General features: G+C 42.1%; 1 protein-coding gene across 2 annotated transcripts in view; it reads right to left on the reverse strand.

The window, feature by feature from the left end:
* The window catches only part of LOC143510880 (integrin alpha-X-like), a 39,307-nt gene that overhangs the window by 9,729 nt on the left and 10,617 nt on the right, over positions 1 to 18,961 (reverse strand). For both annotated transcript variants that reach the window (XM_077000727.1, XM_077000728.1), the window contains 14 exons: positions 17,661 to 17,781; positions 16,783 to 16,916; positions 16,409 to 16,555; positions 16,079 to 16,285; positions 15,852 to 15,985; positions 15,593 to 15,738; positions 10,559 to 10,707; positions 7,610 to 7,741; positions 7,327 to 7,400; positions 6,990 to 7,131; positions 4,655 to 4,753; positions 963 to 1,042; positions 429 to 515; positions 33 to 111 (listed from right to left, as the gene is read on the reverse strand). In XM_077000727.1, coding sequence (XP_076856842.1) covers positions 33 to 111; positions 429 to 515; positions 963 to 1,042; positions 4,655 to 4,753; positions 6,990 to 7,131; positions 7,327 to 7,400; positions 7,610 to 7,741; positions 10,559 to 10,707; positions 15,593 to 15,738; positions 15,852 to 15,985; positions 16,079 to 16,285; positions 16,409 to 16,555; positions 16,783 to 16,916; positions 17,661 to 17,781 — 1,731 coding nt within the window. The remainder of the gene's footprint in view (positions 1 to 32; positions 112 to 428; positions 516 to 962; positions 1,043 to 4,654; positions 4,754 to 6,989; positions 7,132 to 7,326; positions 7,401 to 7,609; positions 7,742 to 10,558; positions 10,708 to 15,592; positions 15,739 to 15,851; positions 15,986 to 16,078; positions 16,286 to 16,408; positions 16,556 to 16,782; positions 16,917 to 17,660; positions 17,782 to 18,961) is intronic.

Below are 18,961 nucleotides of genomic sequence, written 5' to 3' on the forward strand. Positions count from 1 at the left end.
AAATAATGCCAAAAGCATTTTTTTCTTCTTACCTTGAATATTTGTGTGACTGTTTTTTGAAGATTGTTCTTGCCTGCAGTGAAGTTAATATGTATGCTGGAATTCTCATGCCTTGACATAAAATCAGTAGTATATTGTTATTAAAACTTGAACAGATGCCTAAATGTTGAACTTGTTAGTGTGTACAGGATCAAAAAATGTTTTCTCAGTATGCTGAGTATATTGAGATGTAGGACAATGTTAATAGATTTAACTATGTGTTTTCATATTGTGTTTTCATATGCAGTTTTCATAGGCTTAATAGGAAATGAGGGTTATTTTTTACCCTTCATCAGAAATGGCATGGCAATTTTGGGAACTGGAAATGGCTAAATTTGTAGAAAGGAAAAATTAATGAAAGAACTAACATAGAAGAAAAAAGAACATACCTTATCATTGCTACATAGATGGCATATTTGACATTTATCGTTCTATTTTTGGAGAGCTCGCTGTATTCAGAGTGCTTGTCATTGCCACTGTAAGGTTTAGTATATTTTGGTAAAGTGCTTATTGTAGATATCACTCTTTTTACAACAGATGCAGAAACAGTTGATTGTGATGATTCATGTTCTAAATGGAAACATTCTGAATGTGACAGGTCAATGTTTTGGAACAGTTGTACTGTAAAATTAATAATTTTAATGCTTCCAAAATGTTGTATGTATTGAAACTAAAGAGCAAGAGAAAAAATATATGCCATACAATATATTCTGCTACATGAGTTGTCTATGTACAACTTCAGGCATGACTTTTCATTCACACAGGGAATTAATTATGACAAAGGAAAGACAAAGCACTAGACTGACGACCAAAACTACAGTGTGCTGTGATTGGTTGAAAACATTTAACAAAATATGAAAAGGTTCCACTTAAATACAACTCATTATGTGAAATGCATCATTCAGTAGAATATTAGAACATACCTGTCAGCTGTTGCAGTAAATGTCACCATCTGGTCAAAATCATCGTCTTTGTTTATGCTATATGTAATGTCAAATATGGCCTGGAAAAAAAATATGGATATCTGGAGTCTAGTGTTGCACGGTATACCGATACTAGAGTAGTATCGCGATACTTCGTCATTAAAAACGGTACTATACCCAGTTTGCTTAGTATCGGTGCTATAGGACTAAGTGCGTTTTTTTTTTTTTTTTTTTAATTTAAGAGCAGTATTTCCAAAGAGTGCCACACGGGGGCAGTGTGCGCGTACAGCAGTGCAGCGCTTGCCTCCTCTCTGCAGAATAAGAAGAAACCGTGTACGATGGCTGATAATACAAGCAATATTGCGGACCATCCTCAGCTTGTTAAAAAACTACATGCACGAAGCGAAATATGGAATTATTTGCATACATTTCAGACAGTCATGGCAACCCCGTGGACACATCAAAACCGGTCTGCAAACGGTGCTTTAAAGCTGTACCAACCAAAGGAGCCAATCGATTCTTTTTACATAAAATGCGCTTTCGTTTGACCCACCCAAGGTGCCGTAATGCACAGAACAGTTGGCAATGCTGAAATGGCAGCTAAAACAAGCGCAGTGTGTTCGCAGCTCGTGTTAATTAAAAAAAAAGTATACTTAAAATACACTTTTTGCACTAGCCTTTTTTAACTTCTAAATGTGAATTCCAGAGTGCACTACTATTATTTATGTTAATTTATATTAATGTGCAATTATTTATTTTTCTGTTTTAATGTGGTAAGGACTACACCTTTTATTTATTTGACATTTGTGAAACAAAATACAATATTCATTTGTTTATAAAAAATAAATTAAAAGCCTTTAAAACGGAAATGAGCACAGTATCTGACTTTGGTATCGAAAATCGTATCGAATTTCAATACTTTTTAAAGTATCGTATCGAAGTTGTAATTCTTAGTATCGTGACAACACTACTGGAGTCTGACGCCATATTGCTACTGTGAAGCAGGCAACCCATTTGATCAGAAATATAATAAGTTGTGAGAAAATGTCGATTAAATAGATGGGTTTTTAGTTGAGCCTTGAAAGTGTTAAGAGATGTTAAGAGACTGAGGGAGAGGGGAAGAGAGTTCCAGAGGGTCTGAGCCGCCACACTAAAAGTGTGCTCGACCCATAGTGCTCAACTTGAATCTGGGAACAACTCAGGGACCAGAGTCAGATGACAGAGAGTTGCAGTAATCTAGTTTAGAAGTGATGAGAGCATGAACCAAGGTTTCATCAGATGTAGGAGACAGAAATGAATGAAGGCGGTAGATATTGCGGAGTTGGAGGAAGGCTGACTTAGTGAGTGAACGTATATGATGTTCAAATGAAAGAGTCGGATCAAACAGAGCGCCAAGATGATGAATTGACCGGCATACCAGCAACAGTAAGCGATGTACTGGCAAGCGAAAGGGCCCCAGACTTAGTACCAATGATAAGAAACTCAGTCTTATGGGCATTTAATAAAAGAAAATTAGCATGCAGCCACAGGTTGAGTTCAAAGATACATTTAGTGATGAATGGGGGTGGGGAAGGGGCATGAGTTTTAAAGCTGAGATTAAGCTGAGTGTCATCAGTATAGAGATGGATTTGTAATCCATACTGCCGTAACAACTCACCGAGTGGCAGAATATAAATGGTAAAGAGCAGTGGTCTTAGGACCAAGCCCTGACCAAGTCTATCCGAAAGGTATGAAGTGAACCAAGAAATAACGGTACCAGAAAAACCAAGATCACGGAGCCGTGAGAACAGTATTGCATAATTGACTGTATCAAAGGCAGCAGTGAGATCGAGGAGTAAAATAAGAGAAGCATAGCCATTATCAGAGTAGAGAATAAGGTAATTTAACACATAAACAAGAGTTGCCTCCAGACTGGAAAGAGATTATTTGAAGACATGTACAGAAGTACTTGCCAGGCCACCACATGTTTGAGGATCTTTGAGAGAAATGGTAGATTAGATATTGGGCAATAATTATTTAGAACAGTATTGTCAAGATTCTGTTTTTTGATAACCGGAGTGATGGCAGATGTATTTAAATCTAATGGAACTTGGTCAGAAACAAGAGAAAAATTTACAAGATGACAAATAGAGGAGGATAGAGAAGAGACGCCCTGTTTAAGCAGAGATGTAGGTATAGGATCAAGAATGCAGGTAGTAGACTTAGAACTGGCGAGGAATTTAATTATATGATCAGAGTTAACTAAAGAAAAAGTGGAGAATGACAGAGGGCGAGACAGTCATCTGGGAGGAAGTGGAGAAAGAAGAACTATGTGATTGATCCTTCAGCAGATCCTGATAGATAACTGAGACTTTGTTAGTGAAAAAACTAAGAAATGCATTACATTGATCAGATGTAGGGGCCAGAGGAGATGAAGGGGGACGCAGAAGATTATTAACAATTTTAACAATTTTGTTAGGGTCTGCTTAGAAAAGAGGCAATTTGAAGCTTGATCTGATTTCATTCAGTCAATTGTTTTGAGTAGAGAATTATAAACCACTGAGCTCACTGACTCAAGCAGGCAAAAAAGTGGTAGGCTACATCAAATTACAAATCACAACTAGACAAAAGATGTGATGTAATAAGCTTTAACGACAAGGTGGCACTCAAAACACCAAAACTTTCAAGCAACATAAAACTGAAGCTACATTCAGAGCAGCTCCTAATCATTGCTTATATTTCTTGCATTGTGTTCTGTGTGGTGAAATTGGAGCTTGAGAGTGAAGGTAGATGAAGAGACATGGGACCCACATGAGTCCAAGCTGATTTGAAGGCTTCCCCTTTGTCCCATAGACTTTAACAATGAATTATTGCCTCTGAGTAAAGAGATGCTCCAGACTGTTGCCAGTGTTTTCTTGGACCCAGTTGAGTCAGTTCTAGATATTTTACACTCTGATTCCATAAAGCTAATGGGATGAGCCCATAGAAGTGTCCTCATGGCCATAAAGGCTGCTGTCAAACTGGGCCATACACCTGAACTAAATAACTGACCACCATAGTTACCACTAAGTAATATGGTAAATGTAAGAAAACCAGATAAGCAACACATTTAAATTAATTCAAAACATTTCATTAAGGTCCTTTAATACTGGTTTAATATTACATAATGGCCACACCAGACGTACTGTATAAATTGCCCAAAGCCTACATAAAAAGTAAATAAATAAATGAAAAGAGAGAGCAATAGACTTGCTTGGAGATTGGGAAGAATATATGTCAATACAAGTTAAATTATATGAAAGATAGACCGCAGTTAAGACATTTTTGTTGCAGTTGTGTAATACCTTGTACACAACATTTCTAACATGAAAACAATCTTCATTAGGAAGGAGAAATGCAGGTAAGATTCAGTTGTGTAACATAATTGTTATGGACTTTTATTATAAACATCTCTCTCAGATGTTGCTGTGTAAAGCAACGTGTGTGTGTGTGTGTGTGTGTGTGTGTGTGTGTGTGTGTGTGTGTGTGTGTGTGTGTGTGTGTGTGTGTGTGTGTGTTGAAAAAAAGCTAATGTTTTCTTAAATAGTACAGACCAGCACAAATTTTAAAATTTACAAATTTGAATATGTGAATATATTTTTCAATGACCCATTTGATCGATTCCCCTTTTTTCAACTAACTATATAACTGCAGATCAAATGTTTTTGACTCACCAAGTCATTCTCCCTGAAGATGGGTTTACTGATGTGACAGGTAGTGGTTCCCAGAGAAACCTTTTGATCACTGTCCAAAGATGTACATTCCACTCTGCCCTATTGGGCAGAAGGTAAAACAAGGATTATTTGTTATCATTATTTATGATATACACATATTTAAAATGATACAAAGCACACTTCAATAACTACAATTACAAATAAGACAAACACAAAAACATGATGTGGGTACCGGATTACATATGACACATTAATGTTATTCTAGTTTGCTTTTGTACATTCTGGCTGTCTCTCAAGTGCATGCTAATGGCTTCAGTTTGGTTTCCTTAGTTTTTTTTTTCTTCCGTCCCCTGTACTGTGTTCATATGTCATGTCTCAGTTTGTCAGCTAGTGCTTCCCTTTTGTAGGTATATTTTTATGTAGGTTGTTGTTAGTAGTCTTGACTTATATTGTCAGCTTGTAGTTCTGTGTAGAATGTACTCTGCTTGTGTTCTGTTTCCTGTAAATATATCTGTTAGGATTTATGAGTACCTTCCTTTGTGTTTGTGTCTTCTTTGATTCTCCTGATCGCCCTCTAGTGATCAGTGATCATTGCTTTACTGTTAGTTAAGATACTGCGTTGGTCACATGTGCTTCGTGTGGGCAATGTTACCCCAAATAGGGATATCAGCCCAGTTCTTGATAGACCTTGCTCTCTACGAGTGTGTCTGCCTCCTAGCACTAGCACATTACACACAGCAACATGTATGACAAATACAAAGAGCCACAACATCTATGATAAATACAATGAGGCTCAGCAACATCCTCACCATCTCAAATAATGTTTGATTATTAATACTGATTAATACTAGTTTTAGAGTATATAGTATAGCTAAAAATGTCAAAAGTGAGTATACTCAAAAAGCATGGTTGTTTAAGTATGGTTTGGATGGACACTATTGTCCCATAATGTAATGTAAAATGGAAAGGGACAAGCTAGCCACATTTGGAAACAAAAAAGAAGGTAAACAATGTAGAATATCAAGCATAGCTATTTTAGGTTTAATATTATGTTGAAAGTAACCAAGGAAACATTTGCATAGCAATGATTCAACAATTCCTGTTAGTATGAAATGGAGCACTGTGACGAGGCAGAAGCAGCAGGAGGCGAGATTGCAGCTGTTAAGTCTTTAATGTCCATGTTAACAGAGAAGTATGCAAAACAGCTCACCAAAGAACAGAAAAGAAGGCGCTAGGCCCTGCAATACAGTCCCAAACTGACTCGGCATGCTCGAGGAGCAAAAGACAACACATTCAGGTTGTGGATTATGCTGTCTCTTTCTGGACAGGCTCAAGGAATACACAGCACTGAATCGCGGGACCTTTAGGTGTTTATAGGGTGGGATAAAATAATAACAGGTGCATGAGTAATAGGAAGGTGTGTCAGTAGGCGGATGGCTGAGCGGGGAAGTGTCATTGTGGAGGTGTGTCTGGCAATGGGCGTCGCCCCTGAGCCCTGGGACTGGCCTATTGTAACAAGCGGTATGTTAAGATAAAATAAGAGCATCTACTAAATGCCCTAAATGATGTGTACTAACCTGTATATACACTCACAGGCCACTTTATTTATTAATGCAAATGTCAAATCAGCCAATCACATGGCAGCAATGCAATGCATTTAGGCATGTATACGTGGCCAATACAATCTGCTGCAGTTAAAACAGAGCATCAGAATGGAGAAGTAAGGTGATTTAAGTGACTTTGAACGTGGCATGGTTGTTGCCAGATGGGCTGGTCTTATTTCAGAAACTGCTGATCTACTGGGATTTTCATGCACAACCATGTCTAGGGTTTACAGAGAATGATCCAAAAAAGAGAAAATATCCAATGAGCGGAAGTTCTGTGGGTGCAAATGCCTTGTTGATGCCAGAGGTCAGAGCAGAATGACCATACTGGTTGGAGCTGACAGAACGGCAACAGTAACTCAAATAACCGAGGCATGCAGAAGAGCATCTCTGAATGCACAATAAGTTGAACCGTGAGGCAGATGGGCTACATCAGCAGACCACACCGGGTGCCACTCCTGTCAGCTAAAAACAGGAAACTGAGCCTGCAATTCGCACAGTCCCACCAAAATTGGACAATAGAAGATTGGAAAAATGTTGCCTGGTCTCAGATGGTAGAATTTGGCGTTAACAACATGAAAGCATGGATACATCCTGCCTTGTGTCAACAGTTCAGGTTGTTGGTGGTGGTGGTGGTGGTGTAATGGTGTGGGGGATGTTTTCCTGGCACACTTTGGGCCCATAGAGCATAAGCTAGTAGAGCAAAAAATGTGTGTCGATACTGGTCTTGCCTGTTTTCTGGTGAATTTCCTGAATGACAGTCCAAAGGGGTAGGAAAGAGTTATGTGACTGTTGTAGGAGTTTTCCCCTCTGTTCTGCACAAACACCATGACATTCAAATCTTGCATGATTCCAACTTGTATATCTGAGGATCTGGAAAAAGTTATATGAAGTCAATACACTAAGATAATAAATAAAGTAACAATATAAAGATAAATATTGAGGTGCATTACATTTTCTTCAGACAGTAAATGAACTGTAACCACATTGTGACCTCTGATGAGTATATTACTGGGATTGTGTTTTACAAATAATTACATGATTGTGTTTTACAAATAAAGTCCATACCCAGAGAAGTTGAAATCGAGTTTGAGATTGTCAGTGCAGACGTTATCGTTTCCACAGTTTATTTCAAAGTCCAGCTGTGAAATTAGTTTACACTGTCAATGACATTGCTACTAAGTTTAGTTCTCATTATAATTCTACTCAGATGGCAACTACTGTAGATAAATGCAGCTAAGGTGGATTTTGTTAAATTAAAACAGGCTTCCTTATATTTTGTATTTTGTTGCTGTATTTCTGTGGCTGTTGTTACTTTTAGATTAAAGGCTCACTCTCTGTCTTTCCTTACATTATGATCTGAAGTGTTCTTTATGCTTGGATGTAGGATGGGCCTTAGGTTTTCCATTGTGTTAGTAGGGAGGCCCTCAAATGTAAATGTTAACTCATTGGACAGTGGGTTTAGAGCATCCTCAGGGCAGGCCTGTGGGGCAGGAAACAACAAAAAATTGTAGACTTAAGTAGCAACAGATGGGAGCATTATTGATCCTAACAATCTGATTTGCAAGATTTTACTGAACACTGACATTTTGACTATAGTTTCAGATTAATTTGATGTATAGAAGATGTAAAATATGAAAGTGGATATGGGATTTCTTGTAACGATAATTAGTATCCAGCCAGCTGTCGTGCTCTCATTACAAACTGACCAATGATGGGGTAGATTATATCTGATTGTAACGTCCGGGTGTAGGAGGCAGGCACCAAGACGGTTATGGTGAACATATAACGTTTGTTGACAACTACACAAGTAAGCTCTGTGCGGAGTGCAAGCAGCACACACACACACTCACGCTGACACGTAGCTTTAGACAAAGACGAGCACAAGACACTGCGCGAACGCACATTAAATAGGTGATTAACACAAACCCTCGTGATCTCGAGACAAGGCACAGGTGCGACTACAAACACGCTCACAGACAACCCACACCCACGGAAGCACTAATATGGACATAACAGCATGCAGACAACGTAACGGCACGCCCACAGGGAAGGGTCCGGAGCTGTGACCGTGACAGAACCCTCCACCAGGGGCTCGCTACTCCCGGAGCGTCCTGCGCAGCTGGAAAGCCCCGAACCTACACCGACGGGCAGGCCCGGAGCCACCGGGATCACGAGCCTCCGAGAGCCGTCTCCCCCGATGGTGGGAACCGCCGCAAACAGCTCTAGTACACCCTCCCTGGGAAGACAGGGGAAAATACATTAAACACGGGCACGTTCACAATCACACACACTGGAACACTGAACACGAAGGGAACAAGAGGGAAGAGGAGATTAGGGAAACACAGGGGTATAGACATACATCATACAGGGACAGGCAGCCACGTTATCGGTTGGGCTGCCTGCCAGAGCGCTAGCGGTGGCGCTATCCCTCCTGGGAAGACAGGCGGAAAGGACGGAGCAGGCGGTACAGGTGGCGGAGTCCCTTCGGCCCTCGGTGCTGCGCCTCCGGCGCGCGTTGCACCTCTCGGTGCGCCCTTGGACCTCTCGCCCGGGAGTCTCCCCCGAGGAGCCTCGAACTTCCTCTTGGGCGCCCCCGGAGCCGATACTCGGCGCCGCGCCGGCGGGCTTCTGTGACATCCCCAAAGGCGCACGGGACCCCCACCTCGGACCACTGACCACGCCGAATCCCTCTCGTGCTCCCGGGATCACCGACGCTTTCTCTGTCATGGTCTCCATGGGTTCCACCTCCGCTTCACTCCGCCCCAGGAACATGGACTCTCCCGAGGCCGGGCAGTGTGACCAGCTCATCCTGCTCCCCACTGATGGAGCACGAGAGCCCTCTTCGCCTCGCGGACACCCCTTCTCCCTTTTCACTGTCTCCTCCGAGCCCGCCGACGTGCAGTCCTCTACGTCACTCCCACTGTTAAACCCGGAAGGATCCAAGCAAACAAACGGGGAAGGACCGGTGCTCTCCCTCTCCTCGTAACACCCTGTCGACTCGGCGTACAGGGACGGAGGGGGACTGACGTTCTCCCCCTCTCCGTAGTACACTGTGGACTCAGAGTACAGGGACGGAGGGGGGCTGACGTTCTCCCCCTCTCCGTAGTACACTGTGGACTCAGAGTACAGGGACGGGGGAGGGCTGACATCATCCTCCGCCTTCTCCGGGTGCTTGTGGGCATCGGAATAGATCGGTGGAGTGGGGCTGGTCTCCTCTTCCTCATCTGACGTCTGGGGAGCTGCTGACGTGGGGGAAGGGCAGCTGACCTCGCCCTCACTCTCCTCATCAGAACACACGGAGAGGGGGGGACTCTCCTCCTCTCCGGAGTCCTCACTCCCGAACTCATATTCGGGAGGGGTGAGGGCAAAGGCGCCTGCACCCACCACTAGGGGCTTACTGGTCTCCTCCTCCTCGGGGAAGACCAGGAGCGGTGCTCTCCTCTCCTCCAATACGCTGCTGCCCTCTGCCATGGGTGGCAGCTCTAGGGACGCGGGAGGGTGCTTTTCCCTCCATATGCGCACCGCGGATTGGCGGAGGCTTTCTGCCATCTCTCTATCCTCCGTCTCTCGAGCCGCGCACAGCAAGTACGCACACAAGGGGTCCTGCTTCATAGCCTGCTCTGTGACGGGGGATTCGCGACGCCGGCTCTTTCTCTTCCCCTTTGGTGCACGGGTGGCGTATCCTGGCATGTCTCTCTTTGTTCTTAGGCTCGTCTTTCTGTAACGTCCGGGTGTAGGAGGCAGGCACCAAGACGGTTACGGTGAACATATAACGTTTATTGACAACTACACAAGTAAGCTCTGTGCGGAGCGCAAGCAGCACACACACACACTCACGCTGACACGTAGCTTTAGACAAAGACGAGCACAAGACACTGCGCGAACGCACATTAAATAGGTGATTAACACAAACCCTCGTGATCTTGAGACAAGGCACAGGTGCGACTACGAACACGCTCACAGACAACCCACACCCACGGAAGCACTAATATGGACATAACAGCACGCAGACAACGTAACGGCACGCCCACAGGGAAGGGTCCGGAGCTGTGACCGTGACACTGATGAATTGTTTTTTTTTTTTACCACAGATGGGCTGCAATCTATAATCTGTACACCTGTATAAAGCATCTGTGAGATAGGTGTGCCCAAAATGATCGCTAGTGAGTATACATGCAAACTAAGTGTTTCCAAAAGTGGGTGGTGAAATTAAATAGCTGTTCCTAACTAAATCACTGAATTTGCATAAACTCAAGTTTTAAAAGATCTGCCAGAACAAACCCAGCATGGCACTCACCTCTATCCAGAAGTGATGATCTTTACATACCTCATCCAAGATAACAGTCATATTTCCAGACAGATCGCGATTTTTTGCTAAAAAGAATGCCCGATTGCTCTGTCGTTTTGCATCAAGCTTTATGGTATATTGAATGTTTGCAGACAAATCTTTAAAAAGGAGAAAACGTCATTTGCAAAATTTGCAATATCTCAAAAGCTATTCAATACTCAGCCTGTTCAGTGTGTTCAATGTGTTCTGAACTGAACACAATGTGTTCGGTACTGAACACAGAGCACCATGTTTAACATCATGGACAGCACATTAAAAACATCAAACCTTCCCAATTGCAATGTTCTGAAAAACTTCTGATAACTTTTGAAAATAGATCCTTCTTTCTCATCAGAGAAGAATACACATATATCTGTAATCGTTACAAGACCAAATTGAACGTTTTGTAAACAAGCACATATTCAGAAGCAACCAAAGGCTTAAGAGTATAGCTTCAGTAAATCAGCTGAAACTCTGCCAAAGCAGGGGGTAAACACCCACCACATAAGTGGAACATAAATGTTCAGTAAAGAAATCTACAGTAAATCTACAAATGGCTGTCAACAAATTTCAGTATGCATTTCCTACTCATAGTACTGAGACTGCTCTAATCAATATATAAATAACATTAATTTAAATACGAATTCTGGGAAGCTGGCAGTTGTAGTACTGCTTGATCTAAGTGCAGACATTGCTGCTGTAGAACTGTAAACCATAACATTCTTATTGGTAGAGAGGAAGTGGAGGAAGTCCCAGCTTGACTTTGACTCTGATCTACACTCCTATCATCTCCTCTACAAGTTCTCAACAGAGGTTACTGCTGCCAAGTCATCCTTCTACAAGGAGAAACTGGAAGCATCAGCATCAGATCCACACAGGCTCTTTAGTATCTTTTCCTCTCTTCTCAAACCCCCCTCTCCTCCACCACCCTCTTCACTTACCCCGGAGGATTTTGTCACCTTCTTTGTGGAGGTTAATAAAATACGTCAGTCGTTTTCCTCTTTCTCTACTTCCTTCACCAATACTCATCCTCTTGCCATTCATAACATGCTTTTCTCCTCTTTCCACAGATGAGGTCCTACAGCTACTCCAGCAACCCAACAACCTGCCCACTGGATCCCATTCCATACACACTCTTCCAGACAGTCTCCATGGATCTATTACCCTTCATCACGTTTATCATGAACAGCTCCTTGTCATCAGGCCAGGTCCCAGCTGCATTCAAGACTGCCAGAGTGGTCCCAATTCTGAAGAAGACCACCCTGGACAGCTCGGATGTCTGCAACTACCGACCGGTATCACTCCTTTCTTACCTATCAAAAATTCTTGAGCGTGCAGTATACAACCAACTGTCTCTCTTTCTCACTCAGAACCTGCTCCAGGACTCCAACCAGTCAGGCTTCAAACCAGCACACTCAACAGAAACGGCCCTCATAGCGGTGACTGAGAAGCTCCAGACTGCAAGAGCATCCAAACTGTCATCGGTTCTGATCCTTCTGGACCTCTCTGCAGCTTTCGACACAGTGAACCACAAGATCCTCCTATCTGTCCTCGCTGACCTGGGAATCGCGGGCTCTGCATGGAAGTGGTTTGAGTCCTATCTAGAGAGGCGTTCTTACCAGGTAACATGGAGAGGGTCTACATCTGCTCCTTGCAGGATCCTTACTGGTATCTCTCAAGGCTCAGTGCTAGGTCCTCTCCTCTTTTCCCTCTATACCCGTTCTCTTGGTGATGTAATTACCTCTCATTGTTTCTCGTACCCCTGCTATGCTGTTGACACTCAACTAATTCTTTTCTTCCCACCATCTGATAATCAGGTTTGCAGCCGTATCTCTGCATGTCTGACTGACATCTCTTCATGGATGGCAGCTCATCATCTAAAGCTCAATACCACCAAGACTGAGCTGCTGTTCATCCCTGGAGCTACAGGTCCTCAGCAGGATCTTGCCATCTCATTCGAGAACTCTTTTATTGTTCCGTCTAAAGATGCAAGAAACCTTGGGGTGACTCTGGATGACCAGTTGTCGTTCTCTGCCCATATTACGAACCTGACTCAGTCATGCAGATACTTTCTCTACAACATCCGATGTATCCGACACTTCCTCTCTCAGGAGGCCTCCCAGGTGCTTGTCCAGTCTCTTGTCATTTCAAGGCTCGACTACTGCAACTCGCTCCTGGCTGGTCTTCCTCTGCAGGCCATCAGGCCCTTGCAACTGATCCAGAATGCAGCAGCAAGGCTTGTCTTCAATCTACCCAAGTTCACTCATGTCACTCCACTGCTGCGCTCCCTTCACTGGCTTCCCGTGGCTGCTCGCATATAGTTAAAAATTCTGATGCTTGCCTACAAAGCCAAAAATGGACCAGCTCCTTCATATCTTATGGCAATGGTCAAGAGTCGATCCGCACCTCAAGCCCTTCGCGCTTCAAGTACGGCTCGGCTTGACCCGCCATCCCTCAAGATTCATGGAAAACACGCGACAAGATGCTTCTCTGTCCTAGCTCCCAGATGGTGGAACAAACTTCCACTGGCTATCCGAACAGCAAACTCTCTCGTGGTTTTCAAACGCAGTCTGAAGACCCATCTCTTTGTAAAGCACTTATAAGCACTAATCTACTAAAGCATTGGTATAAATCATAATTGCACTTTATCTCTGGGAACACTTGCTAATTATTGCACTCATACTGCATGTAGTCTTGTAGGTATTTTAGTCTTGCTAGGTATTGCTCTTTGTGTCTAATCTTATATTTTGTTGTCTTCTTTCTAGGTATCAGCAATGGCAACTGTTTATGGCAGTGCTTGAGCTCGAGTAATTTGGACTTAAACCTGTTATACTAGATAGAGATGCATATTCTGACGAAACACTTAGCACTTTTGTAAGTCGCTCTGGATAAGAGCGTCTGCTAAATGCCGTAAATGTAAATGTAGAACTGAGAAGAAGGTTTGATGCTTAGAAACAGTCCTAAAATTGTTGAGTTCCTACAAGACAGCAATGATTTTGTTGAAATTAGAAAATTAGGTTTCTGAAAGAGTGAAATGGCCCAAGAATCAAACCTTGGAGGCCAGTCAGAGCAGAACTGTTAGGTCATATCATATCTCTCATTGTTTAAAGGACTGGCACATATGCACTGATTAGAGTCATTACCAAAAAATTATATAGAGTTTATAGAGTTATATTGAATCTATGGGTGTGGTTGTGTTTGCAGCATGCAGTTAGATTAAGATCTCTCATTCCCTTAAACTGTGATACAACTAAATATTTAAATTACATAAAGATGTGCTAAAATTAACACTGAGTTAACTTCAGTATGAACAAGACTGGACTAAATAGACAGTAGACAAGGTGATAAGCCAAGACTAGTAAACATTATAACAAACACCAGGCAGGATACCTAAAGGGCAGGCTAAATAACAGACTAAACAGAAAGAAACAGACTAAAAGTAAGTACATTGAGATAAAGGAAAAACCGAAACCAGAAAAAAATACGAGACACACATGCGAAACTAAGCCAAGTCAAGCATGAAAACAAGTCGTAATACAACGACCCTGCTAAAGAACACAAGGGGAACAGGGCAGTAGAAACTAAACGGCACAGAGGTGAACAACAGATTACAAAACTAGTTTAGGGGAGAGAAAAAACCAAACGGAAATACAATAAGGGGAATCAATTCAGGTAGGCAGGAGTCCAGAGACACTGTAGAGCAGAGGAAAAAGCTACTGGAGTACAACCAACAATGACCAACGAGGACAGGGTGAGACGAGAGGTTTAAATGCACGGTGAAGACTGAATCATGACACAGGTGAAACTCATGACTAGAACGAGGGGCTGAACTGAAGCGGGGAAAAGGAAACACAGAGAATGGAAAGACAAGGCAAAAGGGGAAACAATGGATGTGATAGACAGCGGGGGCGAGCTCTTGCAGTTCCTTGCTTTGTTTCTAGTTAGTACACATATTTATCCCTGTGTGTTTGGTCACTAGTGTCTGGTCTTTGTTTCATGTTCAGCTATTTCAAGTCAATGTGGTATGGTTTGTGGTTCTATGGTCATTGTGTTTATTGCAATGAAATGTCTAACCCTGTGATTCTAGTAAATCGTGTATTTCTCTCCCATCTACCTGGCTTTTTGACCCTGGAATGTAATGAGAATTCTCACACAAGATTTTCCCTTAATCAATCTCACTCTACTCTGAATGTTTCCACCCTCTTATCGCCCTGGCATACAATAATCACAAGAGAAATGTTTTCCCTTACAAAAATGCAATTGTGAGATATATTTTAGGGTGAAAATATTCACTGTCCAAATACTGTAATGAAAAATTAGACAAATCTTTACATGCCTACTTGACGAGACACAAATACCAAGTTGCTCTTACATTTGCAAGAAGAGCAAGTCTGAAGCAGCAGAAGCACTAATATTGTTTTAAACAAAAATGGGTACAGCACCTGAGCAAATTTTAAACGTCATATCCCCTATTGTACAATTATGCCCACCTCATTGCAATAAATTGACATACATCATACAAAATTTGGAATGTTATGAACATTAGAGCCTTCAGAGTTCTAAAGTAAATGTAATGTATAATTTGGATATATGTATTTCATCATAGTTACAACCTTAATACATTATCCAACTACAAATTTCACCTTGTATGTCTTTACAGGCAGATTTAAGTGTTTTTAAGTTTCCAATTGTGATTTACACCCCAGTCAGAATTTCTTCTTTCTTCCTTCACCTTTAACCCATCTGTGCAGTGAGAACACACACTAGTGAACACTATATGGCTGTGTATGCACTGGGCAGCCCTATCCACCGCACCCAGGGAGCAGTTGTGGTTAAGTGCCTTGCTCAAGGGCACTTCAGTCATGGCCTAGTGTGGGACGTGAAACCTACAACCCTCAAATCACAAGATCAGCTCCCCTACTACTTGACTATAAACATTTTCTGTTCAGATTAACAGTTTAGAATCTCCTGGTGTTTATAAGACTTTTGCACATCTGTACATACCTTTTTTCTGACTGTAACTTAACAAGCTCATCCTGAAACACAAATGCAAGGTGTTTTCTAAAGGCTTTTCACAATTAGTGATTTTGGTTGGGATTTTGGATGGATTATAAGTCACTGTGGTCACCAAAGTCACAATTGGTCTGGACCTAAAGTTCCCAAACACAACATAAACATACATATGAATACACACTTTGAAACATGATTTGTTTATACAGTGGCAAAAGCTTAGTTGTGTGTTGCTGACTACATTTGTTCAAACCTGAACAATATGACTGTTCCTTTTGTTCCAACAGCAATATCTAGTAGACCATCTCCACTGTGGTCCAGAGCAAATTCACTCAAAGACAAGCCAAAAAACCCTTGATCTCTGAGTATAGATGAACCACTGATTCGCTGTCATCACAAAATGGGGAATAAGCAACAATTTAGGCAGAGTCAATGATTGTAAAATGCATCATTCATAATCTCTTTCTTGCTTTCCCTTACCTGGGAGAAGGTTTTAGAGATGTCACCTGCTCTTCCATTAAAGATGTAGATGCTTCCCTGTCCATCATCCTCCAAAGGAGCTCCTACCACTACATCTGTGAACTTATCCCCATTTAGATCTCCTGGGCTGGCCACAGAAGATCCAAACCTACCTTTTTGTCCTACCATTCCCTCCAGTGTCTGTACAAATAGTACCTGTGATTGTGACTGATGAAAATTATACAAAAGAAGTTAGTTCTTGAAAAGTATGCAAATAAAACTAGGGAGCTAGGCTTTTGGTTTATGAGAAATGTAAATGATAACTAAGCAGCTGCTCTGCTTTCTCCTTACCCTGTGTGAAAAGGAGTAGACAAAGATTTTTCCTTCTTGATCATCATCTATATACAGTGGAGCAGAAACTAGTAGTAGATCTGCATAGGAGTCAGCGTTCAGGTCTACAACACCCACTACATCTCCATAGTAGGCACCTATTTGAGGCTATGAGAAAGGGACATTTTCATAGTTCTCAAATGGGACTGTGAAAGTTCCACTGTTGAAGTATCAGGGTCTTAGACCATGTCATAATTGCTATAAAAGTATAATTTTATGCATTGGTGTTTAAGGCATTTTTGTCAACTATTGTAATGTTCTGAAAACTTTGATTTTTGTTTTACTTGTTAGTATGGTATTGTATGTGGTTGTAAAGGAACTGTCACATGTGCAACCTCTGGAGGATCCAAATGCAGCTGCTTTGTTGTGGTCAGTGATGAGATGGTCACTCTTCCTTTGTGTCCATGTCTTGGAGCTCCCAGAATAACGTATCTATCATACTGTGTTCTTCCTACTGCCATTGAATAACCTGGTAATGGGAACACATACATTCTTGGAATTAAATATATCTAAGGAATACACCAAATATTCTGCAACTGAAATGATTCTGTGTTTGGGAACCAGTACCTCAAACTCCCATGTTTGGAGAAAAATTATGACCACCTGTCATAGTATGGAAGGGGCCAGCAGTATTTATCTCTTTTCAGTCCTTGTTGCATTGTGTTGGTCCCTCAGGTGACGCCACCTACGGGGTTCACCACCTGAGGGTTCGCCACCTGAGGGGGTTCGCCACCTGAGGGTTGTTTGTCTGTCTATGTATGTCTTAACTATGTACAAGCTGAATAATGGTTATTGGTTCCTTAAATTAGATTAGTTATGGGTTTTGAATTGGTGCACTTTTTATTCATTACATCTCCATTATGTATGAGAATTCATGATTGCTTCCTTATTTTTGCACTTCCCTTGTGCGTCACACCACCTACTGGAATTGGCTAAGGAATCACTTTTACCTGAGATTCTAGAGATCCCCAGATGTTCCTAAGTCAGCTATGTGACCAAGTCTCAAAGCAAGTATTTATTTTCTTTAAAAAAGTAATTTTAAGGATTTTTTTATATATATTTTGACTGCTTTTTGTTTCTGTTCTCAGTAGTTATTTTGTAAGATTACTGTTCCTCTTGTAATCTTATATCAGGTAGCTTTTTGGAAAATAAATATAAGTGACATCTTACATTTTTCCTCTTCTAATAGTTATTAAAATAGCTGGATTCTCACCTAAGTAACTGTCATGCTCACTGCCGTTCTGAAAGGAGGAGGAGGCTTGTCCAAGTGAATTATACTCCTGGTATCCCCCTTTCCATTGGAAAGCTCCAACTGCACTCAGTATTATTTTTCCCTAAAGACATAAAGATCACCATCATCACAGACTCTTAATACGTAATTGCATGAACATATACTTGTCACTGAGGAAGGTAATGTAATATGTCTAATGTTAGAATCAACTTATGCCAGCACAAAGATTCATATGAAGAAAGTTTGCGAATCAGTTCACACACACACACACACACTGAGGTGAACAAGTATTTGATACTTGGTACAGAAACCTTTGTTTGCGATTACAGAAGTAAGACGTTTCCTGTAGTTCTTTACAAGGTTTGCACACACTGCAGCAGGGATTTTGGCCCACTCCTCCATACAGATCTTCTCCAGATCCTTGAGGTTTCTAGGCTGTCGCTGTGCAACACAGAGTTTCAGGTTTCTCCAGAGATTTTCGATCAGATCTGGAGACTGGTTAGGCCACTCCAGGACCTGGAGATGCTTCTTAAGTAGCCACTCCTTAGCTGCCCGGGGGGTGTACTTCGGGTCACTGTCATGTGACCCGAAGTACCGCAACCCATCTTCAGTGCTCTTACTGAGGGAAGAAGGTTGTTGGCCAATATCCCGCGATACATGTCTCCATCCATCCTCCCCTCAATGCAGTGCAGTCGCCTTGTCCCCTTTGCAGAAAAGCATCCCCAAACCACGATGCTTCCACCTCCATGTTTCACTGTAGGGATAGTGTTCTTAGGTTTGTACTCTTCCTTCTTTTTCCTCCAAACACGGCGAGTGGAGTTTAGGCCATAAAGCTCTATTTTCGTCTCATCTGACCACATTACCTTCTCCCACACCTCATCTGGATCATCTATATGGTCATAGGCAAACTTCAGACGGGCCTGGAGATGTGCTGGCTTAAGCAGGGGGACCTTGTGTGCACTGCAGGATTTTAAGCCATGACAGCACAATGTATTACTAATAGTTTTTTTGAAAACAGTGATTCCAGCTTGCTGCAGGTCATTGACCAGGTCCTGCCAAGTAGTTTTGGGCTCTTTCCTTACCTTCCTCAGTATCAGTGCAACCCCACGAGGTGAGATTTTGCAGGGAGCAAAGGGAGGGAGGTTGACTGTTATCTTTGTCTTCTTCCATTTTCTGATTATTGTGCCTACAGTTGTTGTCTTCTCATTAACCTGTTTGCCTATCTTCCTGTAGCCCATTCCGGCCTTGTGCAGGGCTATAATTTTGTCCCTGATGTCCTTGCA

This window comes from Brachyhypopomus gauderio, chromosome 3, assembly GCF_052324685.1.
Source record: "Brachyhypopomus gauderio isolate BG-103 chromosome 3, BGAUD_0.2, whole genome shotgun sequence".
Lineage (NCBI taxonomy): Eukaryota > Metazoa > Chordata > Actinopteri > Gymnotiformes > Hypopomidae > Brachyhypopomus > Brachyhypopomus gauderio.